General features: G+C 35.6%; 1 protein-coding gene across 3 annotated transcripts in view; it reads left to right on the plus strand.

Annotated features, from left to right (window-relative positions):
- The window catches only part of LOC138695119 (carboxylic ester hydrolase-like), an 86992-nt gene that overhangs the window by 34145 nt on the left and 29151 nt on the right, over nucleotides 1–23696 (plus strand). For 2 of the 3 annotated variants that reach the window (XM_069819534.1, XM_069819536.1), the window contains exons 2-3: nucleotides 16690–16830; nucleotides 19547–19706. In XM_069819534.1, coding sequence (XP_069675635.1) covers nucleotides 16690–16830; nucleotides 19547–19706 — 301 coding nt within the window. Of the gene's footprint in view, nucleotides 1–10731; nucleotides 11327–16689; nucleotides 16831–19546; nucleotides 19707–23696 lie in introns of those variants that run through there. The other variant, XM_069819535.1, reaches the window with a different exon arrangement.

The raw sequence follows: 23696 nt of genomic DNA on the forward strand, positions 1-23696 counted from the left end.
CAAGCTAGTTAGTGTGGAATGCCATCTTAGCTGTCGTGTGACAACCACCCCACATCAGAACAGTGTGACTAGGCCTACATGTAGACGCTCTTGCTTACCTCTGTTAGAATGTAATTGAAGCATGTGATCCCAAAACATGTTAAGTCCATTTTTATAAAAGGACTAGTCAGTTTTTTATCCACCGGTGTAGAAACAGAGAGTTTTCAAGTGGCATGCACTATCATACAAACTTTTAGACAAGGATTGGCTTGTTTTGGAAGGAAACAAACTTAAAATATGACAGAGGCCTCAAACATAATCATAGATAGATAGATGAATTTGTCATTCAGCGATTTACAGCCATAGACAACGTCAGAGTAGATATATATAATACATGGCTACTACAATATGTAAATGTAAGAATAAAAAAATAAATATACAATCACCAGATAATCACAAAAACAGGTTAAAAGTTTTAAAATAAATAATATAAAATCAATTTAAAATGTACAGATTTGTCAATTACATGAGGTTAAAACAAATAGTATCTAAAACGTAATATTGGGTGGTATTAATAAAGATGAGGAAGATGAGTTTGCTTCAAATTTTGTGAGCTTCCTCCTTTTCCTATTAATAAAGTTGAGGAAAATGAGCTTGCTCATCAAGAATTTCCTCCACCTTTGAGCAAGGAGTCAGCACGTAATAGTTTCCTCGCATTACTTATTAATAAAACGGAGTTTTGCTTCTTGCTCTGAAGCATTTGCTTCAAAAAACCTGAGGTACCTAAATAGGTAACTCAAGCTTGTAGAATTGTATCGAAATGGCTGAGTTCATGGATATTCAGTGGCCTCAAAAGTTGTATAAGAAGCACAGAGATTCACTTTCGAGAGATTACAAAACTTCCTACCGATTTAATCGAGAAAATGTGGATTGTTTAACCGACTATTTCTTAGGCGACACAAGCCAAACCAGAGGCAGTGCGTTTAAATATTTCCTTAACAGATTTGCAGAGGCTAGTGCTGTTGGAACAATTGGAGGCATTGAAGGAACACAGAGAGTATTATAAGGAAAAGCGTGCAAGACTCTTTGAAAACTACTATCAAATCACAGCTGATAATACACGGAATCTTGAATACCTCTTTATTTACAACTTACACACAAATGTAACTTACATGAAATTATCAGTTCAGATTTTATGCACTGAAATGAAATAGAATTTGGGAGAGGGGCACTATGACCCAGCACTGCGACCTATCAAGATACATTGCACTAACCCTCAAGCTAGGCACATTCCCAAACTCACACCGGCTGACTACACTAAGGTTTGCTATGTATCCAGGTTTCGAGCAAGCAACTCCACTCATCCCTAGGCCAGCCCCGTCCTTACGTCGCTAGCCGGCATTCGAGGAATGCTATGGAATAATGACTGAATGGAGAAATGTTGACAGAATGATGTAAATTCCTCATTAGGGGAAACGGGAGAACCCCGAGAAAAACCTAACTGCAACCTTGTCCGCCACAAGTGTCACTACGGATTTTTCAATTAAGGATCTCATACGAACCCGGACAGTCATTCATCTTTATGTGCTTGTTTCCCATCTTTTTTTAAATCTGGTTTTCATATTGGACACTTTTTTAATTAATTGTGCCTCGGTTATTGGCACCCCAAACCCTTTTTCATACTTCTCTCTGATATTTGCAAATGCTGCAGATTTCTTTTGCCTCGATTCCGGTAACATTGACTTCTTAAATATAACTGAATTTTTTTTTATAATATCCATAAATAAAGATAAATCTTCTCCCTTTTTCCCAACGTCTTCCTCTGTATCACTCATAGCTCATTCACTAATCTTTTCGATCGAAATACACGTAGCGGTATCGCTTGTTGAGGCTGGCCTGAACCCGTTTGACGACTCTACTGATACGAATTCCCACGCTAAGTGAAGCAAAAACTGAGAGCAAGCTCTGGCACGTAAGAGCAAGCTCCGATAGTTTTTATTAATACGACATTTCAGAGCTTCCTCATAGAAAAAGCAAGCTCGTTTTGCTCACGAGGAAGATGAGCAAAGTAAGGTCTTCGTTTTTATTAATACCACCCATTGCTAAAATCATAGACACTGTAGATTAGATTCGCCATCAATGTCTTTCTCACCATCCTTCTGAAAGTAAAATATGACGTGTTTCTTATATGCAATGGTAAAGAGTTATAAAGTTTATAAGATATGGAAATAAAACTATTGCTTGTAGCACTATATTTGTACTTGGTGAAATATATGTCAAGTCTGGAACGGGTAGAATAATTATGAATGGATGAACAAGTAGGAAGATTATGCACATTACGCTTAACATACAGAAGGCAATCGAGAATGAACATTGACGGCAACGTAAGTATTCCTAGTTGTACAAAAAGTGGTTTACAATGAGTTCGAGAAGAGACACCACTAATAATTCTCACTGCTCTCTTCTGAAGAATAATCAAAACCGTCCCGTAACTTAAGTGACTGTAAATATGGGCATAATAAACTGTAAGTAAAGAATTATAACATAATGTTTGTCTGCATATATATGCATAAATCATAAAAATGATCAAATGAACTGAGTGGGTTTTGAGATCACACTGTTCAATTGTAAATGAGGAGGGGTGTGCTGGGGTGGAGATGATACACCGTACATTCTGTTTGTATGCTAGTCGCAGTTCTGGTATGGGGGGGGGGCTGCAATGTACATGCTAGCTGTGATGTTACCCACGCAGAACAAAATATCTTGCAAAAAGCTTTACTTATTCTTCTCCATGTAATAACACACTACACATTTTAATTTGCTTATATTATTGTACAATGCTACTAAGTTGGAATACATGTGGGCCTAACTAGCGTATCCAATGTATTTCTTTTCTTACACACCCTACAATACACTAGCAGGCCTAGATAATATTGAAGTTATGACTCAGATCTCACCCCAGACGAATCGTGTGAAGTTGGAGTACTCTTATCACTGGATGAACCTCGTGATATGATTATCACTTGTTTTGTAGGTCTCGCAGCATATTATATTTTTAGTTTTCAGATCTATTAGAGTTGAGAAGCTTTTATCATCCAGTCTGCTGTCAAAAAATCTGAAAGTTAGAATTTATAAAACAGTTATATTACCGGTTGTTCTTTATGGTTGCGAAACTTGGACTCTCACTTCGAGAGAGGAACATAGGTTAAGGGTGTTTGAGAATAAGGTGCTTAGGAAAATATTTGGGGCTAAGAGGGATGAAGTTACAGAAGAATGGAGAAAGTTACACAACACAGAACTGCACGCATTGTATTCTTCACCTGACATAATTAGGAACATTAAATCCAGACGTTTGAGATGGGCAGGGCATGTAGCACGTGTGGGGGAATCCAGAAATGCATATAGAGTGTTAGTTGGGAGGCCGGCGGGAGAAAGACCTTTGGGGAGGCCGAGACGTAGATGGGAAGGTAATATTAAAATGGATTTGAGGGGGGTGGGATATGATGATAGAGACTGGATTAATCTTGCTCAGGATAGGGACCAATGGCGGGCTTATGTGAGGGCGGCAATGAACCTCCGGGTTCCTTAAAAGCCAGTAAGTAAGTACAGACGTGGACAAATTATTAACAAAATTGACGATTATGATAATTCTGTTTACAAAATTTGACTTTTCAATTTAGACTACAGTTGACATTTTTGCATATTTCTATCATTATAATAGACAGAAATATTAAAAAATGTCAACTGTAGTTTAAACTGAAGAGCTAAATTTTGTAAAAAATAGCCTATATAATAAAAATCTTTAATTTCGCTAAAAATTTGTAAATATACAAAAATGTCAACTGCAGTCTAAATTGAAGAGTCAAATTTTGTAAAAATATAAAATAAAAATCTTCAGTTTTGCTAATAATTTGGAAATAGCCAAAATGTAACTGTAGTCCAAATTGCAGAGACAAATTTTCTAAAAATATACAATACAAATCTTCAATTTTGCTAATAATTTGGAAATACGCAAAAATGTCAACTGTAGTCTAAATTGAAGAATCATATTTTGTAAAAATATGTAATAAAAATCTTCAATTTTGCTAATAATTTGGAAATACACAAAAATGTCAACTGTAGTCTGAATTGAAGAATCATATTTTGTAAAAATATATAATAAAAATCTTCAATTTTGCTAATAATTTGGAAATACGCAAAAATGTCAACTGTAGTCTAAATTGAAGAATCATATTTTGTAAAAATATATAATAAAAATCTTCAATTTTGCTAATAATTTGGAAATACGCAAAAATGTCAACTGTAGTCTAAATTGAAGAATCATATTTTGTAAAAATATATAATAAAAATCTTCAATTTTGCTGATAATTTGTCCACGTCTGTAAGTAAGATCTATTAGAGTTAGATATACACAAAATATTATAGGAAAATGAATAACATTTATTTTGAAATATTATGAGAAAATATACAAATTTAAGCTCCTAGCATGATTTTCTTTTTAAATTCCGCTACAATTCAGGAGAATTTCGATTATTACAGCTACGTCTCCCAAAGCCTCACAGTTCCGCTGCAGTTGGGCAACGAGATCCTGTCTCTGTCGTTAGCATGCGCTGTGGTTGTTATCACTAAGCACGCTCACGCTTCTTCCTTATGTCGTAATTATGGGAGCGTCACGCATGGAAAACAGAACGGAAAATCGCCAGTCTGTAGTTCAAAAGTCGCTAGACTTCTTATTATCAATAGAGAAAGTTTCAGTCTTGTTGCTAGAGGGTGCTGAAAAAGTCGCTACATCCCTATTTAAGGATTGGAAAGGAAAAAAGAATTATCGTCGAAAAACAGTTAAAAGTCGTCACATTCAGTGACGAAGTTGCTAAATTGGCATCTCATTCATCGCCTCATCTTTATCTTTCTGTCGTACTGCAGTATTTACATGTCAACAATTCTGATTTTCCGGACATTGCAAAGGGTTCTGTCCATTTACTGACTGACATTACAAATGGAGTAATTTAAAACTCGGGTTCATTCACGTAGTAGGCATAGGCCCGATTTCTTCAACCTTCGTTAAATTATAACAGAGTGTTATTCCATTTTAACTGTAAACTTAACAGTTGAAGCATTTCTTCAATTACTGTTAGTACTAACAGACTGTTAAAACCTATGTTAATTTAACTGCCTAATTTCATGCAGTTAAATCATTTAGCTCTCTGTTAGCATAGAAGTATCCAATATGGCTGGTGCGTTAGATGCTGAACTTATATATCTCCATTATTTAGAAAATGATATCCATGAATACATAAACAGAGGGGATGATTTCTGTGATTTGACAGACCAGAAGTTCATACAAAGGTATAGGCTATTTTCTGCCAAGCCTCACTTTTCGCTTTGAACTTAGATCCGTTTGTTTATTCTCATTAATTGGTTTATACTGGGAAATAATTGCCAGCAGAAGCTTTCTTTCGAACGAAGAGAAATTAGCCCCACGATTTCTTTTTGTTTCAGTGTTTTCCATTTCATAACAGCAACACCAATACGCCGCTCCACGCTATTGTGATACAGACGAGGAAAGAAGCAGAAATCAAACCGGAGAGAATAGAAAGACTTCTATTCTCTCTGAATCAAACGACAGAAACAAGCGAGAATCGCAATTGTCAGAGTTCAGAAAACAGAAGTGAGCCTATACTTGGTTATAGGTTATGGTTAAACTCTAGAATCTCTGGTCCTAACAGAGAGTTAACAAACAGAATGTTAAAATGTGAAATGTAAAGTTGAAGAAACGCAATATTTTTAACAGCAATTCATACTTTTAACTTACAGTTAATTAACGCTATGTTAGATGCATTATAACAAAGGCTGAAGAAATCGGGCCATAGACTTCACACCACTTACATGTCTCTATACTGTTTTCGCTGTAAGAAAAATCATAATGTAAACACAAGCACGTGGCTGTCATACCCGTGATTGACTCACAGTCGAAACACTCGCACGACGCAGGAAAATATAGTCCGTATTTGGAAACTATCATCTTGTATTATATAAAAATAAAAAATTAAATTCTAGTTGTTGAATATAATGAAACATATAACTTCACTCATATGTAAAGCGATATGTAAAAGAAAAGCTACTTTTATATTTTGTTATGTACTATAAAACAGAAATAATTCTCCTTAAAATTTATGACTGGTTTACAACCAATAAACTAGCATTAAACATTAATAAAACTAACATGATTCAATTTAAAGCCACTTCAAATTTAATCTCTGAAACATTGGACACAACTATCAACAATATACCTCTACTAGAAACATCAACAACCAAATTTCTTGGTTTGCATATTAATAATACAATAAATTGGAAAAATCATATCAAAGAAATAACTCCCAAACTTAGCTCAGCATGCTTCGCAATTAGGTCGTTACAACAATTTCTAAACAGCAGTATCTTAAAGACAATATATTTTGCCTATTTTCATTCCATTATGTCCTACGGAATAATATTTTGGGGAAATTCTGCAGATAGTAAAAATATATTCCTATTACAAAAAAGAGCCATTAGAATAATAGTTGGAGCAAAGGGTAGAGAATCATGTAGATTATTTTTAAAAAAATTAGAGATTCTAACCTTAACAAATCAATACATATACTCTATAATACATTTCCTCTTATGTAATAAAGAAAATTTTCCAACTAACTCGGCCATACATAGTATAAATACCCGCAGAAAGAATGATTTTCATATGCCATCATCAAATTTATCATGCTATCAAAGAGGAGTACGTTACATGGCGATAAAAATGTTCAATAGTCTTCCTGAAGACATTAAGAATCATAGCCAAAACCCAGCATTATTTAAGGTAAAACTAAAAAATTACTTAATATCTCACACTTTCTATTCTGTAGATGAATTCTTGACATCTCACAATACTGTGTAAATAGTATAATACTATTAAATGGTAAACATATTACATTGTATAAAATATTATTGTTATTAAGGTATTAATTCTGTACATATTTCATATTTGCATTTTATAAATATGTATTGCATTTTATTGTTAAACGTAAGAATTATTGGACATGTTCTTTATTCTATCCTATAAAGCAAATGTAAGAATATTATGGAACGAATAAATCTATCTACCTATCTATGAACGCGGATGAATACAAACAGTAATACCGAGGTAGTCTGTTCTTGTAACAAGCTGGCGTCACTTGAGCTCGTAGTTGTTCACGTTGTAAGCACGTGGTACTGAAGTATGACTTCTGCATCCTCGGTGTGTGTGGTTATTAAACATAAGAGTGGAAACCCTCCCAAAAGCGGAGAAAAACAAATAGTCTGAAATGTATACAATAAGTTATGTGAGTTTTAATTACTGTAATTATAAAGTAAATGTTTCCTAAGCAAGCGAATGCATAGTAGTGAGGTTAGGCCTACTTGAAGAGTAACGGCAAATGTTTAACATGAAACAGAATGTACAACAGTAGGCGGGAACACGTACTGAGAATCTATGGCGCCAAACAGCGGCCAATGAAGCCTCACTTCAGTCACTGCTATTGTTTATATTAGGATTTTTCTTACAGCGAAAAGATTATAGTCACGAGGGTCTTTACTAGTTAGTCACGCTGTACCGTTCAATTGTTCTTCTTCTGACTTCCCCTTCTACCACCACCACCACCACCACCACCAACGCAAATCGCATAATGTAAAGTTACTTAATGAATAGAAACAATAATTGTGAATGACTGTCGAACAATTCAATTGCGTTACTGTACTTCAAGCTATCAATGGAATTTAAATTTTTTAAATTTATAAATCTTCTCACCATTCGTGAGCTGCCACAAGGGACAAAGAGCACTTAACCACAGAAATTTTTACGAGTTCATTGAACCATTGATTTTGTTTTAACAATGAAACTCCTACAAGTACATAGCTGCAAATAATTTTTTTGAGATTAGTGGAAATATACCTAGTTTTAGAGAGGTAAGTGTTACAAAAAAGTAAAGAATGCTATTGAACATAATTAGATTTCGAATATAGGTGATGCTTCAGGAGAGCAATTGATCCTTTCAATGCAGCTAAGGTTACAATCGGAATAATAGGTGTAGGTATTCCAAGCCTCTTAAACACATCTTTCATGAAGAGAGTAGCGGTACCTCTTGCTCCAACCAGAAGGCCAATTACTTCAAGCTCTTTTAACTGGTATTTTTGGAGGTAATAGGGAATGGTAGGATTGTAGATATCCTTTTATTCATTATCCACTTCTGCTGGCTGTTCCTCATCCGTTTCGAAACGCACGTACTGAAATGTGAGAAGTAGAGAAACATTAAGGCAAGATAACGAAATTATTCCAACAGCTTTTCAGAATTCCAACAGCTTTCCGAACTGAAAAATGCCATTTCACGAGAATCGCACAATTTGCACTAAAACAGAAAAAAAGAATAGACGCTTTTCCTTGGCCGCTAAAATAAGATTACTTTCAACTATTTTTAGTTCTTTTAAGTTGATAAATTCTGAATTAAAATAACCTAATTCAATGTCTGATATTTTTATACGCACATCGTTAAGTATAAAACACATCCATGTTTTCTTCTTCGATATATGAGTCATACGTTTGCTCTTGTCAGAGTTTTGTCCGTTGCCCTTCCAGACAAATTTTTACTTTCGCCTACATTGGGAAAAAAGAACATCGTAAAGAACAAAATACATACTAGATATCGGGGAAGTCCACCTGTGAAGTAACGGTTAGCGCGTCTGACCGTGAAACGAGAGGGCACGGGTTCAAATCCTGGTTGAGACAAGTTACCTGGTTGGGGTTTTTTCCTCGGTTTTCCCTCAACCAACTGAAGCAGAATTGCTGGATAACTTTCAGCGTTGGACCTTGGACTCATTTCGCCACCATTAATTCACATATCATCATCCATACCATAGCCCCGGGTTAAGTTCACGGTGCGGCGTGCTGTACTTGTACAAGAACGTGGCCGTTCGGCTACCCATTGATTCACAGAATAGGATCAATAAGCACAATAAGCCTCAGGTTTAGGCCTAGTGATGGCACGTAGCGTGTGAGAAAATTTGTGAGTAGTGTAAGCCAGGCTTGGTGGAGAACAATTCAGTCCTTGGGGCTTTGTAATGAGTAAAAAGGTAACAATACTGACAACGATAAATGGTTGCACTGGGTATTCATTTCTTTCTCCAAATGAAGTCGGAGATGCATTTGTTAAAGATTTACTTAGCAACCAACCTGTTAATGAAAGTATCAGAGCCTTTGCTGATTATTTGCTGTGAAATTTCGTAAAACTGGATTCGTTATTTCCCCTGAAATATGGGCTTCCGATACTGTTACTCAGACAGAACTAATAATGCATGTGAGGCGTTCCACAAAGCGTTGTCTGTGAATTTTAATAGTGCTCACCCTCATATACAGTATATTTGTTTCGTCAAGTCATTATTGAAACACAAACTAGCACATATATTAAAATGAATGACAACGGGAATACTGCTAGAGCCAATCCTACATATAAATCCAATAATTCCTTCCTACATGCTACAAGGCAATTATCCCAAGAAATTGCATCCAGTCTCACAGCACTCAATATCACCGAATCAGCAAATATTTTGGACAAGTACAGCACTGTAGATACGTGAAAGGTACGGCAAGTATTAAGAGAAAAAGCGTTTGAGAACTGGAGCCAGAAAAAACATAAAGGCAGAGGCGTGCTCTTATGCCAACAATATACCCCGGCCAATAAGTGGATCCGGAATCACAAGGGTCTTTCCTGTAGTGAGTGGAGGGAAGCAATCAAGATGAATGCGAACGTGTCAGCTGTGCGTAGTGTACCTGGCAGGTCTTCGGGCAGTAACCTCTGTCGACGTTGCGACAGGGAGGTTGAAACCCTTGCCCATGTCCTGGGGGCCTGTCCACACGGTGAACTTCTACGAAATACGCGGCATCATACAGTAAGATCTATAATAGCAACTGCCTTAAGGAACAAAGGCTATTCAGTATATGAAGAAGTACACGCCATATCCAGTGAGGGCAGTAATCGAAGAATCGACATAATTGCATTTAAACCTCCCTCTCTTGAAGGTTACATCATAGACCCTACTGTGAAATTCGAATCGCACGAACACCAGCCAGAAGAAGTACACGAGGAAAAAAGGAATGTATATGAACCTTCCGTCAGTTTTTATAAGGACAAATACCATCTGGAATTCATCATTAGGGGACTAATGATAGGAGCCCGTGGGACCATACCCCGGTTCCTAGTCGACTTCTGTAAATCTTTTGGCCTGCATAAAAATATTTTAAGAGAGCTAACAATTGCAGCACTCAAAGGCTCAATAGCTATTTTCAGGCATCATACATATGGACCATGACTAATTCGCATCTCCTTGACGTTACTTCGTTTAATATCATGTGTTTCAATATAATTCAAATTGTTATTTTCCACTCTAACAACAATGTATCACTAAGCCTCAAGGCATTTACTCTATTGTATCATGGTACTCTTTGTCGATGACAACCTGTAGTGGTTACAGGAAGAAATTAAATAAATAATAGAAGAATTACTTTGTAGATATAGACGCAGAAATATTACTGGAATTGGTTCTCTACAGAGAGTGGCTACTGTTGTCCAAGAAAGTGACCTAGATATTAAACAATCCGTTACTGGCACTGGAACAAATATTTTAAACTCTGACAAGTACCAAGTTATCGGTACGAGCAATTTTACGAGAGCAGCAGGTATGGTTATACCTATCAATGTACAGAGAGTCCTACGTCTCTACAAAATAGGAAGGGAAATTGCTGCGGCTCGTGTTAAACTGACCGCCGCGCTCAACTGATGGATTCAGTTCAGGCAAAGTTTTCTCTTGCGCTCAGCTGATGAACTGCTATCGGGGGGAGAGGCAGGTCGACACGCTTCAGCACACTGTCTGTCGTATGTCAATTACGTGCAGGACGCCGGCCGGCGGGGATGAATTATGTTGTTTCCAGGATCAGTGAGCGTATTTCAAAGCAAACAATATACGTTTAAACATTTATTTAGGCCTCCAGTTACTCGCGGTTCTAAAATAACTGTACGCACGTCACACTTTCACCCAAGGAGTCTGAGGTTGCGGCAGGTCTACGATAAAATAGACTTGGCGCCGCCATTAGCTGACGTCACTGTTGCGCAATAACGGGGATCGGATCGGGCGCAGCGCAGAGAGCAGCATGCCGCGGAGTGCAGCGGACGACGTGGTCGTGGTGGTGGAGCAGGGCGCTCTGCGGGGCGCCAGGGACCCGGCCGGCTACTGCAGCTTCCGGGGGATTCCGTACGCCAAGCCAGCGCTGGGCGCCCTCAGGTTCAGGGTGAGTCACGTGACAGGTTAGGTTTGCTTCTGTGGGTCAATGTTACTATGTCCCGCCCACTGTAGAGACATAGGCCAATTTTACACACATTTACTATAACTTGTTGCTTGTTTGACAGGTTAGGTTTGGTTAGTTTGGGTTTTTGTTATAGCCTACCTTGCATATACGATTATAGCGCAACATTGGCAGTGATAAAAGTGAAATATTCGTTCAGTGGGCGTTGGATACTCTACATTCACCCCTCCCTTCAATCTATTTTAATATTACCGTCCCATCTACGTCTCGGCATCCCCAAAGGTCTTTTTCCCTCTAGCTTCCAACTAACTCTATATGCATTTATGGATTCACCCATGCGCGCTACAAGCCCTACCCATCTCAAACGTCTGGATTTAATGTTCCTAATTATGTCGGGTGAAGAATACAATGCGTGCAGCTCTGTGTTGTGTAATTTTCTCCATACAAAGCATACAATGAACACAGTATTTATTAGGTACACACAGCAAGGAAAATTATGATCACAAGTAGCTCAAATTATCACATTATAGATATACCATTGTTGTGACTCTCACTTTGAAAGAGGAACAAAGATTAAGGTTGTTTGAGAATAAGGTTCTCAGGAAAATATTTGGGGCTAAGAGGGATGAATTTACAGGAGAATGGAGAAAGTTACACAACACAGAACTGCACGCATTGTATTCTTCACCTGACATAATTATTTGAGATGGGCAGGACATGTAGCACGTATGGGTGAATCCAGAAATGCATACAGAGTGTTAGTTGGGAGGCCGGAGGGGAAAAGACCTTTGGGGAGGCTGAAATGTAGATGGGAGGATAATATTAAAATGGATTTGAGGGAGGTGGGGTATGATGATAGAGACTGGATTAATCTTGCTCAGGATAGGGACCGATGGCGGGCTTATGTGAGGGCGGCAATGAACCTCCGGGTTCCTTAAAACCATAAATAAGTCATTAAGACGTACCATTATCGGGAAATATGATGAAACAAAAACAGATAAGGTAAAATAAATGCCCACTAGAATATGAAAAATGTAGTGAATACGTGGAAACATGCAACACAACACTTGTCATAAAGTATGTTAGTTTGACAATTCGTCATAAGATAATTTTCTATACAACTTGATTACACAACTTTTAACACTATCACTTCGGAATATGTATGATAAGACTTTCTTGTGTTAAATTTTAACGTACCTTATTTACATGTTTCGACCTATTTTGGGTCATCTTCAGAACTGGTCGTTGTTGGTCTTGGCGCCTCTTGTTTCCTGTGAGGGTGCGTTCGTAGTGTAGAGTCAAAGAGTGTATGTGTTTTGAAATTGAGTTGTGTGTTGAGAATATCGTTGGGGTGTGTTTTCGTGTGTCTGTATATTTCATATTGTTCTAGTGTGTTGAGTTTCTGGCTTTTTGGTTGGATGTGCAGTATTTCCATGTCTGTGTTAATTTTCTAACTTGGATTTGATGGATTTCAAGCTCAAGGTAATAGCTCTATACCTTTAATTCACTCCATTTTTCTATGTTCCCTTTTATATAGACTGCCTTTGTTGTATTGTTACGTAAGATCTATATTATTGTTTGTTTTGCTGTTGGTTCCACCTCCCCCTCCCAATATAATATAAATCCCCCCCCCGGAAGAAAAAGTCTCACTTGAATACTGATCTTGAAGGATTCTTCATACTCTTCACTTTTGCGCGTTGTCAGACAATTGGTATTTAAAAGGATACTGTTATAATGCCCTCGCATTGCTCAGTTGCGTTAAAATGCAGGAACTGAAACAAAGTGGTTGACCAATCCTCTACATGGATAAGACAAGGATGGACAATAGTTTGGCATTTCGAAAATGTTAGCAAACAAAAGATGAGGTAGGCAAATTCCTTTTCAGTGAGTAGTATGAAACATATTCTCCATGACTGGCTGTGACGTGACGTCATACTTTCGTCATGTTTGGTTTGGGGGCACGGAGATCGGACGCAAACAGTATTGTGCAGTGTGTATCTTCAATTTCCTATACAATGCACCATTCAGCTTAATCTTCTTTTCATTTTAATTTGTATTTGTATCTTTTATTTATATATTATCTCTTTTTCATTTATATGACATAAGCAAATATAATTTTCTTGTGCTATCCATTGTAATTATGCCTTTGCCCTGTTAAAAATAAATAAATAAGTAAATTAAAAATAAGTAAATAAAGAAATAAGTAAATAAATAAATAAATATGTAAATAAAGAAATAAGAAAATAAAGAAATAAATAAATAAGTAAATAAATAAGTAAGTAAAGAAATAAATAAATAAGTAAAGAAATACATAAATAAATAAGTAAATATAGAAATAAGTAAATAAATAAATATGTAAATAAAGAAATAAATATGTAAATAAAGAAATACGGAAATAAAGAAATAAGTAAATAAGTAAATAAAGAAATAAGTAAATAAGGAAATAACGAAATAAGTAAATAAATAAGTAAAGAAATAAAGAAATAAGAAATACATAAAGAAATTAGTAAATAAAGAAATAAGTAAATAAATAAATAATTAGAGAAATAAATAAATAGAGAAATAAATAAACAGAGAAATAAATAAATGAAGAAATAAATAAATAAATGAAGAAATAAATAAATACATAAATGAATGAAGAAATAAATAAATACATAAATAAATGAATGAAGAAATAAATAAATAAATGAAGAAATAAATAAATGAAGAAATAAATAAATACATAAATAAATAAATAAATGAAGAAATAAATAAATAAATAAATGAAGAAATAAATAAATAAATGAAGAAATAAATAAAGACATAAATAAATAAATGAAGAAATAAATAAATAAATAAATGAAGAAATAAATAAATAAATAAATGAAGAAATAAATAAATACATAAATAAATAAATGAAGAAATAAATAAATACATAAATGAATGAAGAAATAAATAAATAAATACATAAATAAATAAATGAAGAAATAAATAAATACATAAATAAATAAATGAAGAAATGAATAAATACATAAATAAATAAATGAAGAAATAAATAAATGAAGAAATAAATAAGTACATAAATAAATAAATGAAGAAATAAATAAATACATAAATAAATAAATGAAGAAATAAATAAGTACATAAATAAATAAATGAAGAAATAAATAAATACATAAATAAATAAATGAAGAAATAAATAAATACATAAATAAATAAATACATAAATAAATAAATGAAGAAATAAATAAATAAATAAATAAATAAAGAAATAAATAAATACATAAATAAATAAATGAAGAAATAAATAAATACATAAATAAATGAAGAAATAAATAAATACATAAATAAATGAATGAATAAATGAAAAAAATGAATGAATAAATAAATACATAAATAAATAAATGAGTGAATGAATGAATGAATAAGCGGGCGGGTGAATAAATGATACAGTATCTACAAATTTGTTTAGCTTGAGATGGAAGTTTTTTTATCATTCTTATCTTTTTAAAATATTCTATACAACTACAATAATTTAAGGTTAATTGAATTTCTGATTTTATAAGTTTCATAGAACACCTATGTCTATCATCACTCCATTTCTTTTGCCTAACTGAGAACTAACACTTTTTCTACTAATGAGTTTGAGCCTGATATGCTTAGGAAATAATGAAGTAGACCTACATTTTGGGAATTTCATCAATGAGAAATTTACTGAAAAAATATATCCACTTCTGCACACTGTCAAAACTTAGATAAGAGATTTCTCTAAAAAAAATCCTTTACATATAGAAAATTCCTCATAGAAATTGTCAAAATTAAATTTTTGGCAAATCTCACAAAAATTTAGGGACTTCATAGCTTCCTCAAAAGCTGAAAACTGCACATACCCGTTAGTAAGATTAACAGCGCTTAATTTTGCAAAAAATGTTTAATCAAATTCTACGTGCTTTTTTAAATATTGTAGATTAGTGCTGCAAGAACTCATGACATTTTTCACAATGTTTCAGAGCAAATAGCAAAACTCTGTTTTATTCATAAGAAATGTGAGGAAAATCTTATGTGTTGACTCTTTGCTCAAAGGTGAAGAAGCCTTTTCATGAGCAAGCTCATTTTCCTCAACTTTATTCTTAAGAAAAGAAGGAAACGCACAAAACGTGAAGCAAACTCGTCTTTATTAATATCACACATTTTCCTCTTCTCTCTGAACAAAGAGACGCATTCCAGAAGGAAGTGCCAAGTGCTCATCTTTGGGAACCAGTGCCGGATGTAAAAATTATAAAATTCCCTGAACGACCTTCTTCCAGGCTCCTCAGAATAATGTCATTTTCAAAGACTGTAGCCCCTAATAACGAAAGACATTTTCTCAGGAAATTTCGACCAGTGTATGGGAGCAGTGATAAATTTAGGGAGCTAAAATGGATAGCATGGATGAATATATAATAGGATGCGAAACTGCGGTCAGCACCATCTGGCGGCGGGGGGGCTGAAATAAGATGATCAGCGCCCAACATCGTAGGTGGTGAACATTAGAATTACGTGTTGGGTACATTGCCCAGAGTTCTCTCATTGATGAATATATCCATGGTTCTCTATTTATCCATTCGAGATATTGCTCGAGTAGACAAGATGGCAGACAGAAACTTGCTAATAAGTGAACATAAAGTGATACTACGTGTGTGTATAAACAGTGATGTTTATGGACGTTGTAAAAATAGTGTTGTTGAATGTATCTATTATAAAGTAATAGTAATATAATAAATTGAATTATCTAAGTAGTTCTTGCAGACGTTTCCATTGCGCTGTACAATAAATACCCAAAGATTACAATCCCAATTATCTAATCTTTTGCTTTATTTTTTGTCTATGTCTGGTTATATTTTAATTGGGTAGTGTAAAATAGATCGTCTCTTTTATCTTCCTGTTGGCTCCAGTAAGAATTTTCAGTAGAAGATGCTGTGAGGAATAAAAATGTAAATGTTTTATTTTAAATTGGGTTAGTTTTGAATATCGATGAGGGTGGGAGGGAATACTTTCTGCACAGTTTAACATTTTCGCCACCAGGTGCGCTGCTAAATGCATGGAGTAATTAGTTACTCTTTTCGCTACTTGGTGCGCTGCTAGATGTAATAACGCCCCTCCTCCCAACAGGTGGCAGCAAGATCAATATCTAAAACAGCGCGTCTAGTATGTGTTACGGGAAACTCAGTAAGTTTCGCATCCTATTATATATTCATCCATGTGGATAGCTTGACAACCAGCTTTAACGGCCGAAGATCATGGAGCAGTGAAGGCTGTCTGTTCTTTACGTTACGAACTGCACATGTAGTCAGACTGGCCCACTGGCTGGGTGTTATTGCTGTTCACAGGCCCCACAGCCAGCAGACGCTTGGGATGGAGTTCGAGATGCCTTCAGCGAGGGGCCCGTAGCCCCCCAGATAGATGACTTCGTGGATAATGCGTACCTGGGGGAGGAAGACTGCCTGTACCTGAACGTGTTCACACCCAAAGTAAGTGCGGCCACGACTTGTGAAGGAGATTAGATGTTCAGCATGATTGTGAGTTGGTTGGAGTGCTGGTGAGATATTCAGTGTAATAAAATAAAATTGATTGTAATTTTGTAGCATCTATAAATGTCACATAAAGCAAGGAGATGCACTATCACCTTTATTTTTTTTGGAATTGAACGGCTTACATCAGCTTCTTGTCTATGCGGATGACGTGAATATGTTAGGAGAAAATCCACAAACGATTGGGGAAAACACGGGAATTTTACTGGAAGCAAGTAAAGAGATAGGTTTGGAAGTAATTCCCGAAAAGAAAAAAGTATATGATTATGTCTCGTGACGAGAATATTGTACGAAATGGAAATATAAAAATTGGAAATTTGTCCTTTGAGGAGGTGGAAAAGTTCAAATACCTGGGAGCAACAGTAACAAATATAAATGATACTCGGGAGGAAATTAAACTCAGAATAAATATGGGAAATGCCTGTTATTATTCGGTTGAGAAGCTTTTATCACCCAGTCTGCTGTCAAAAAATCTGTAAGTTAGAATTTATAAAACAGTTATATTACCGGTTGTTCTGTATGGTTGTGAAACTTGGACTCTCACTTTGAGAGAGGAACATAGGTTAAGGGTGTTTGAGAATAAGGTGCTTAGGAAAATATTTGGGGCTAAGAGGGATGAAGTTACAGGAGAATGGAGAAAGTTACACAACACAGAACTGCACGCATTGTATTCTTCACCTGACATAATTAGGAACATTAAATGCAGATGTTTGAGATGGGCAGGGCATGTAGCACGTATGGGCGAATCCAGAAATGCATATAGAGTGTTGGTTGGGAGGCCGGAGGGAAAAAGACCTTTGGAGAGGACGAGACGTAGATGGGAAGATAATATTAAAATGGATTTGAGGGAGGTGGGATATGCTGATAGAGACTGGATTGATCTTGCTCAGGATAGGGACCAATTGCGGGCTTATGTGAGGGCGGCAATGAACCTGCGGGTTCCTTAAAAGCCAGTAAGTTAGTTTTTCTATAAATGTCACATTCAATTTTTTCAGTACGTTCATGTGGAAGTTGTTTTAAGTCAAAGCAAATTACATACCGATCTTGACTAAACGTAGATGGATCGGCTACCTATGACAAAACACACACACACATAATGCCGGATCATAATGGTACACTCGATAACAATGCAAGAAGCAACATTAAGTACTGTAATATGTAACGCACTATCTGTACAGTAATTAACAACTATAGGGTGAACCATAAGTAAGGTCATTAATTTTAAGGGGTTATTCGTTATTCTTTGAGATATTTAAAAACAATAGTTTAATACAATTTTGCTTCTTTTCGCTTCCGTTTCGAGATAAAAATGATTTCATATTAAACATTTCATAGCGTGTTTTAGAAAAGCTACTGAACTAATTCCCAATATTCTCAGTCAATTTATTTTTATTTATTTTATTGGGTTATTTTACGACGCTGTATCAACATCTCAGATTATTTAGCGTCTGAATGAAATGAAGATAATGCCGGTGAAATGAGTCCGGAGTCCAGCACCGAAAGTTACCCAGCATTTGCGCGTATTAGGTTGAGGGAAAACCCCGGGAAAAACCTCAACCAGGTAACTTGCCCCCACCAGGATTCGAACCCGAGCCACCTGGTTTCGTGACCAGACGCGCTGACCGTTACTCCAAGGTGTGGACCCACTCAATTTAATAGAGCAGTGTATTATGATAATAAATGATTGAAATAATTTTAGTTTTGTTCTTTGAATGTGCAGAAAATTGATCTGAACAAATGTAACCTTTTGTTCTGTAAAGGAATTTTAAAATGTTACATATGTTCGGATCAAATTTCTGTACATTTAAAAGACAAAATTAAAATGTGTTCAATCATTTATCATCACAATACACTTACTTACTTACTTACTTACTTACTTACTTACTTACTTACTTACTTACTGGCTTTTAAGGAACCCGGAGGTTCATTGCCACCCTCACATAAGCCGCCATTGGTCCCTGTCCTGAGCAAGATTAATCCAGTCTCTATCATCATATCCCACCTCTCTCAAATCCATTTTAATATTATCTTCCCATCTACTTATCGGCCTCCCTAAAGGTCTTTTTCCCTCCGGCCTCCCAACTAACACTCTATATGCATTTCTGGTTTCGCCCATACGTGCTACATGCCCTGCCCATCTCAAACATCTGAATTTAATGTTCCTAATTATGTCAGGTGAAGAATACAATGCGTGCAGTTCTGCGTTGTGTAACTTTCTCCATTCTCCTGTAACTTCATCCCTCTTAGCCCCAAATATTTTCGTAAGAACCTTATTCTCAAACACCCTTAATCTCTGTTCCTCTCTCAAAGTGAGAGTCCAAGTTTCACAACCATACAGAACAACCGGTAATATAACTGTTTTATAAATTCTAACTTGCAGATTTTTTGACAGCAGACTGGATGATAAAAGCTTCTCAACCGAATAATAACACGCATTTCCCATATTTATTCTGCGTTTAATTTCCTCCCGAGTATCATTTATATTTGTTACTGTTGCTCCAAGATATTTGAATTTTTCCACCTCTTCGAAGGATAAATCTCCAACTTTTTATAAACTCCTGGTGTCTCCAGCAAGGTGTTAGATTTCCATGAAAAATGCTAGTTTACTAAAACGTTCAGCACTAGATGTATTACTAGAGATGTGGTTGATGTGCAGCTCCCTGCGGAATCGGTGGACAAGCCGAAGGCCGTGATGGTGTGGATCCATGGCGGGGGGTTCTACATGGGCTCCGGGAACACCCGGATCAACGGACCGGAGTACCTCATGACGGGCGACGTGGTGCTGGTCACCTTCAACTACCGCCTGGGGGCTCTAGGTAAGAACAGCTTCGCCGGATTAAAACTTACGTACCATGTACAGTACTCACCCTCCACACAGCAGCTGATTAAAACGTTTCCCATCTTATGTGATGCAAAACATCATTCACAGAACCTGTTTCATTAAATACATTCACTAAATTCAGGATCGTTTTTCTACACTGCTCTAAGCGGCCACGAAATTTACGTCTAAAGTTTTTCCTTTGTTCTTCCACACGATTCTTTTTTTCGTATGCTATCCTTCAGGGTTTGTTAGTGTGTAGTCGTACATAATTTGTGTAGTGCAGTGAAACTTCCCAATAGCGGACACCGCCGGGGAAAAATTAAATGTCCGTTATTGAGAAGTGTCCGCTGTTTAGAAAATCGTTAGTATGTATACAGTACATTAAAATTTCTCATACATACTCAACACTATATTTTACAGTACAGTACAGTAGACAGTGAGATTGCTTACAGTATTCATCCAGAGAGAAATCGTACCAGTAAATGTTTTGTAAATGAAATAAACATCAGTCACTGTACCACTTCACCTTACACAAAGAAATCTAGAATTGCATTCTCAGTGTATGATTTTAAAATAACATCCTTGTTTTTCAAAATTTCACTAACCTGAGTTTTTCCCACATTAAACTTTGTGGCCAGCTCACGAACACTTAATTTCTCCTTCTCACTATGCTTTACAATATCCACTTTCTCTTTTAGTGACAAACGTTTACGTTTTGGTGACATTTTTAATGTGACTGTACTTCCGAACACTCAACTTGACAAACTAAGAAAGTACGGACTGCTCACGTACAGTATCACAACTAACAACTGTGCTGCTTACCTTCAATAAATATAAGAACGTTCAAATGCACGATAATGATTGTTGCAAAGAATTCCGTTAGAATTCCGTTTAATTTACAACCGTCTTTTTCTATTTTTCTTTCACGCTATCCGTTATTTGGAAGTTTTAATTGTTGTTGGGAGATACATTTCAGTGTCCGCGTCCATTATTGAGAATGTCCGCTATTTGGAAGAATTTTATCATAACGGCCAATGTTATTTTGCAGGGGAATTTTAAATGTCCGCTATTGGGAAGTGTCTGCTAAGGGAAGTTTCACTGTAATAAATATGCAGGAATAAAAATACAATTTTGTGTAATATTCACGAAAATTTGCATTGTAAAAGTTGCTTGATACAATTACAAACTAATGTAATATAAAGAATTACAGCAGAATTATGTATAAGTAATGTGAAAAATGATCTTATAAGAGTGATTATGATCTTAGAACGTCTTATTCATTGTTGTGGCGTTACCTCCTGCCAGCTTTCGTCTTGACATTTCTCTACACGGCTGAATATGCCAGTGAAGCACTCAGTCAGAATGACCACACTTTGAAAATTAAACTATATACAGATACTGACTCACAGAATTTGGCAAATGACCATTGCTGTTAACGCGCTCACTAGTTTCTCAATTTTTAAGAACAGTTAGGCCCATTCACAATGAAAATTAAACATAACCATAACATAAACACAGAAGTTTGCGCCCAGGCTACCAAATGGGATCATTCACAATGATTCACGTAAGCATTGACATAAACATTACCGTAAGACGTTAACATGAAAGTTTGCAAACTCCAAACTTTCATGCTTATGCTTACGTGATTTGCAAACAGAACACAATCGTGGAGCGCTGAAGTATAGGACAGAATATGAGGAAATGGCGTCGTTGTTATGTTTCCATGGTTACCAAGTATGTTTGCTGTTATGTTTGTGTCCCTATCGTGAATGATGGTATGACTTCTTGATTTTACCGTAACGTTTATATTCTTAAGTGAACGCTTATGTTATGTTCAATTTTCATTGTGAATGAGCCTTACGCACAGTTCAAATCTACAGTTGTTGCCATTATTATTATTATTATTATTATTATTATTATTATTATTATTATTATTATTATTATTATAATATTATTATTATTATTATTATTATTATTATTATTATTATTATTATTATTATTATTACTTACTTACTTACTTACAAATGGCTTTTAAGGAACCCGAAAGTTCATTGCCGCCCTCACATAAGCCCGCCATCGGTCCCTATCCTGTGCAAGATTAATCCAGTCTCTATCATCATATCCCACCTCCCTCAAATCCATTTTAATATTATCCTCCCATCTACGTCTCGGCATCCCTAAAGGTCTTTTTCCCTCCGGTCTCCCAACTAACACGCTCTCGTCATGAAACAATACTAACAATACCATCCCATCGCACCTCCTCATACTCATCTTCTTTCACAATAGCCCTGCCAAGACTCTGGAATTCGCTTCCTGCTAGCATCAGGGACTGTCGAAATAAAATTGAATTCAAACGAAAACTTACTAGGCACTTGGTCAGTAATTGATTACTTGTAAATAGTTTCTTTAATCTATCACAAAATATTTCAATATTCAGTAATTTCATCACTATACAATTTTGTTATTCTAGATTTAATTTGTAATTCAGTAAATATAAAATATTCTTTGTTTCTCTATGATAAATTATCTAGCTTTAATTATTCAGGTAATCTTTTCGTACTTTGCTTTTATTGTAATTGTAAATTTAATACTAATTGTAATATTGTTTGTAATTGTAATTGTAAATTTAATACTAATTGTAATTTTATTGTTGATATTGTAGTTGGAATCTCCTGGTAGAGGGGCAGAGAAGGCCTGACGGCCTTATCTCTACCAGGTTAAATAAATAAATACTACTACTACTAACATTATTATTATTTCCAGAATCTGGCATTTCATTCAGTTGTTTTGCTCCCATCTAACATTTTTGTAGCAGTAGCAGCAGCAGCATTGCTTTCGTATCATTTAAGAAACTGAGAATTCTCGGTTATCAGACACGCTTTGGGTTGCGTGATTTACATTAACTTATAAAGCGGGAGTCCGCAGGTAATTACATTTAGAATGTTCCTCCTTTATTTTTTACTAATGGCAGCACTTGACTGTTCGTCATTCGCGCTGCTTCAATCAAATTTTAGAAGCTGTTAATTTTATTTCACAACAATTAATAAATTTAGCGCAGATAGAAAAAGTAATGCTTTTCATAACAACATCACATTTTTGGGTATTTATATTGAAGGCGGTCTGGGCTGGGATAGCCATATCAATATGATTTCGGGTAAGATATCTAAAGGAATATTTATGTTAAGATGTTTGTCCAAAACTGTGGACACAAAAGTGCTATTAACAGTATATTTTTCATATATTCCTAGCCATCTTCAGTATGGTGCTTTATTATGGGGGAACCATAGTTCATCTTTTAATATTTTTAAATACAGAAGAAAGCAGTGAGAATTATTTGTGGTGTTGGACCAAAATAACATTGTAAACCTTTATTTCAATCCTGTAAAATTCTCACTCTTCCATCGCTATATGTATTGCAATGTTTGTTATATGAATATAGATAATTTCCCTTTGAATTGCATTTTCACGAACACCATACGAGAAGTTGTAACGATATAAGACTTGATTTATGCAGATACAAGACAACACGAAACAGTTTTTATTACACTGGTCAAAAAAAGTTAAGCATAATTAGGCATATAACGGTTTTTATTAATTAAAATAAAATAGATAAATTATAATTGGGTTTCTTGGTTCCACAGAATAAACTTAAAAGTAGAAATACACTATTTGTTAACAATGGACTCAATATGAAATGAAAAAGTTGCATTGTTTGGAAACAACGGAAAAGATGAGGGAAGTTGAAATTCGTACATCATCAAAGAAAAGGAAATGGTGCTTTCAGTGCCCTGTTTAATAACGTGTTGGTCCTCCACGAACCCTGAGGCACTCTTGTATGTGACGGGGCATACTCAGTACCAACGCATCTAAGCTCTCCTGAGGCAAATTGACCCATTCTTCCAAGGCAGCATTCCTGAGTTCTTGAATCGTTAATGGGTGATGTGGACGATTGGAAATGGCTCTCCTGAGAAAGCTCCATGCATGC

The sequence above is a fragment of the Periplaneta americana genome, chromosome 2 (assembly GCF_040183065.1).
Source record: "Periplaneta americana isolate PAMFEO1 chromosome 2, P.americana_PAMFEO1_priV1, whole genome shotgun sequence".
Taxonomy (NCBI): domain Eukaryota; kingdom Metazoa; phylum Arthropoda; class Insecta; order Blattodea; family Blattidae; genus Periplaneta; species Periplaneta americana.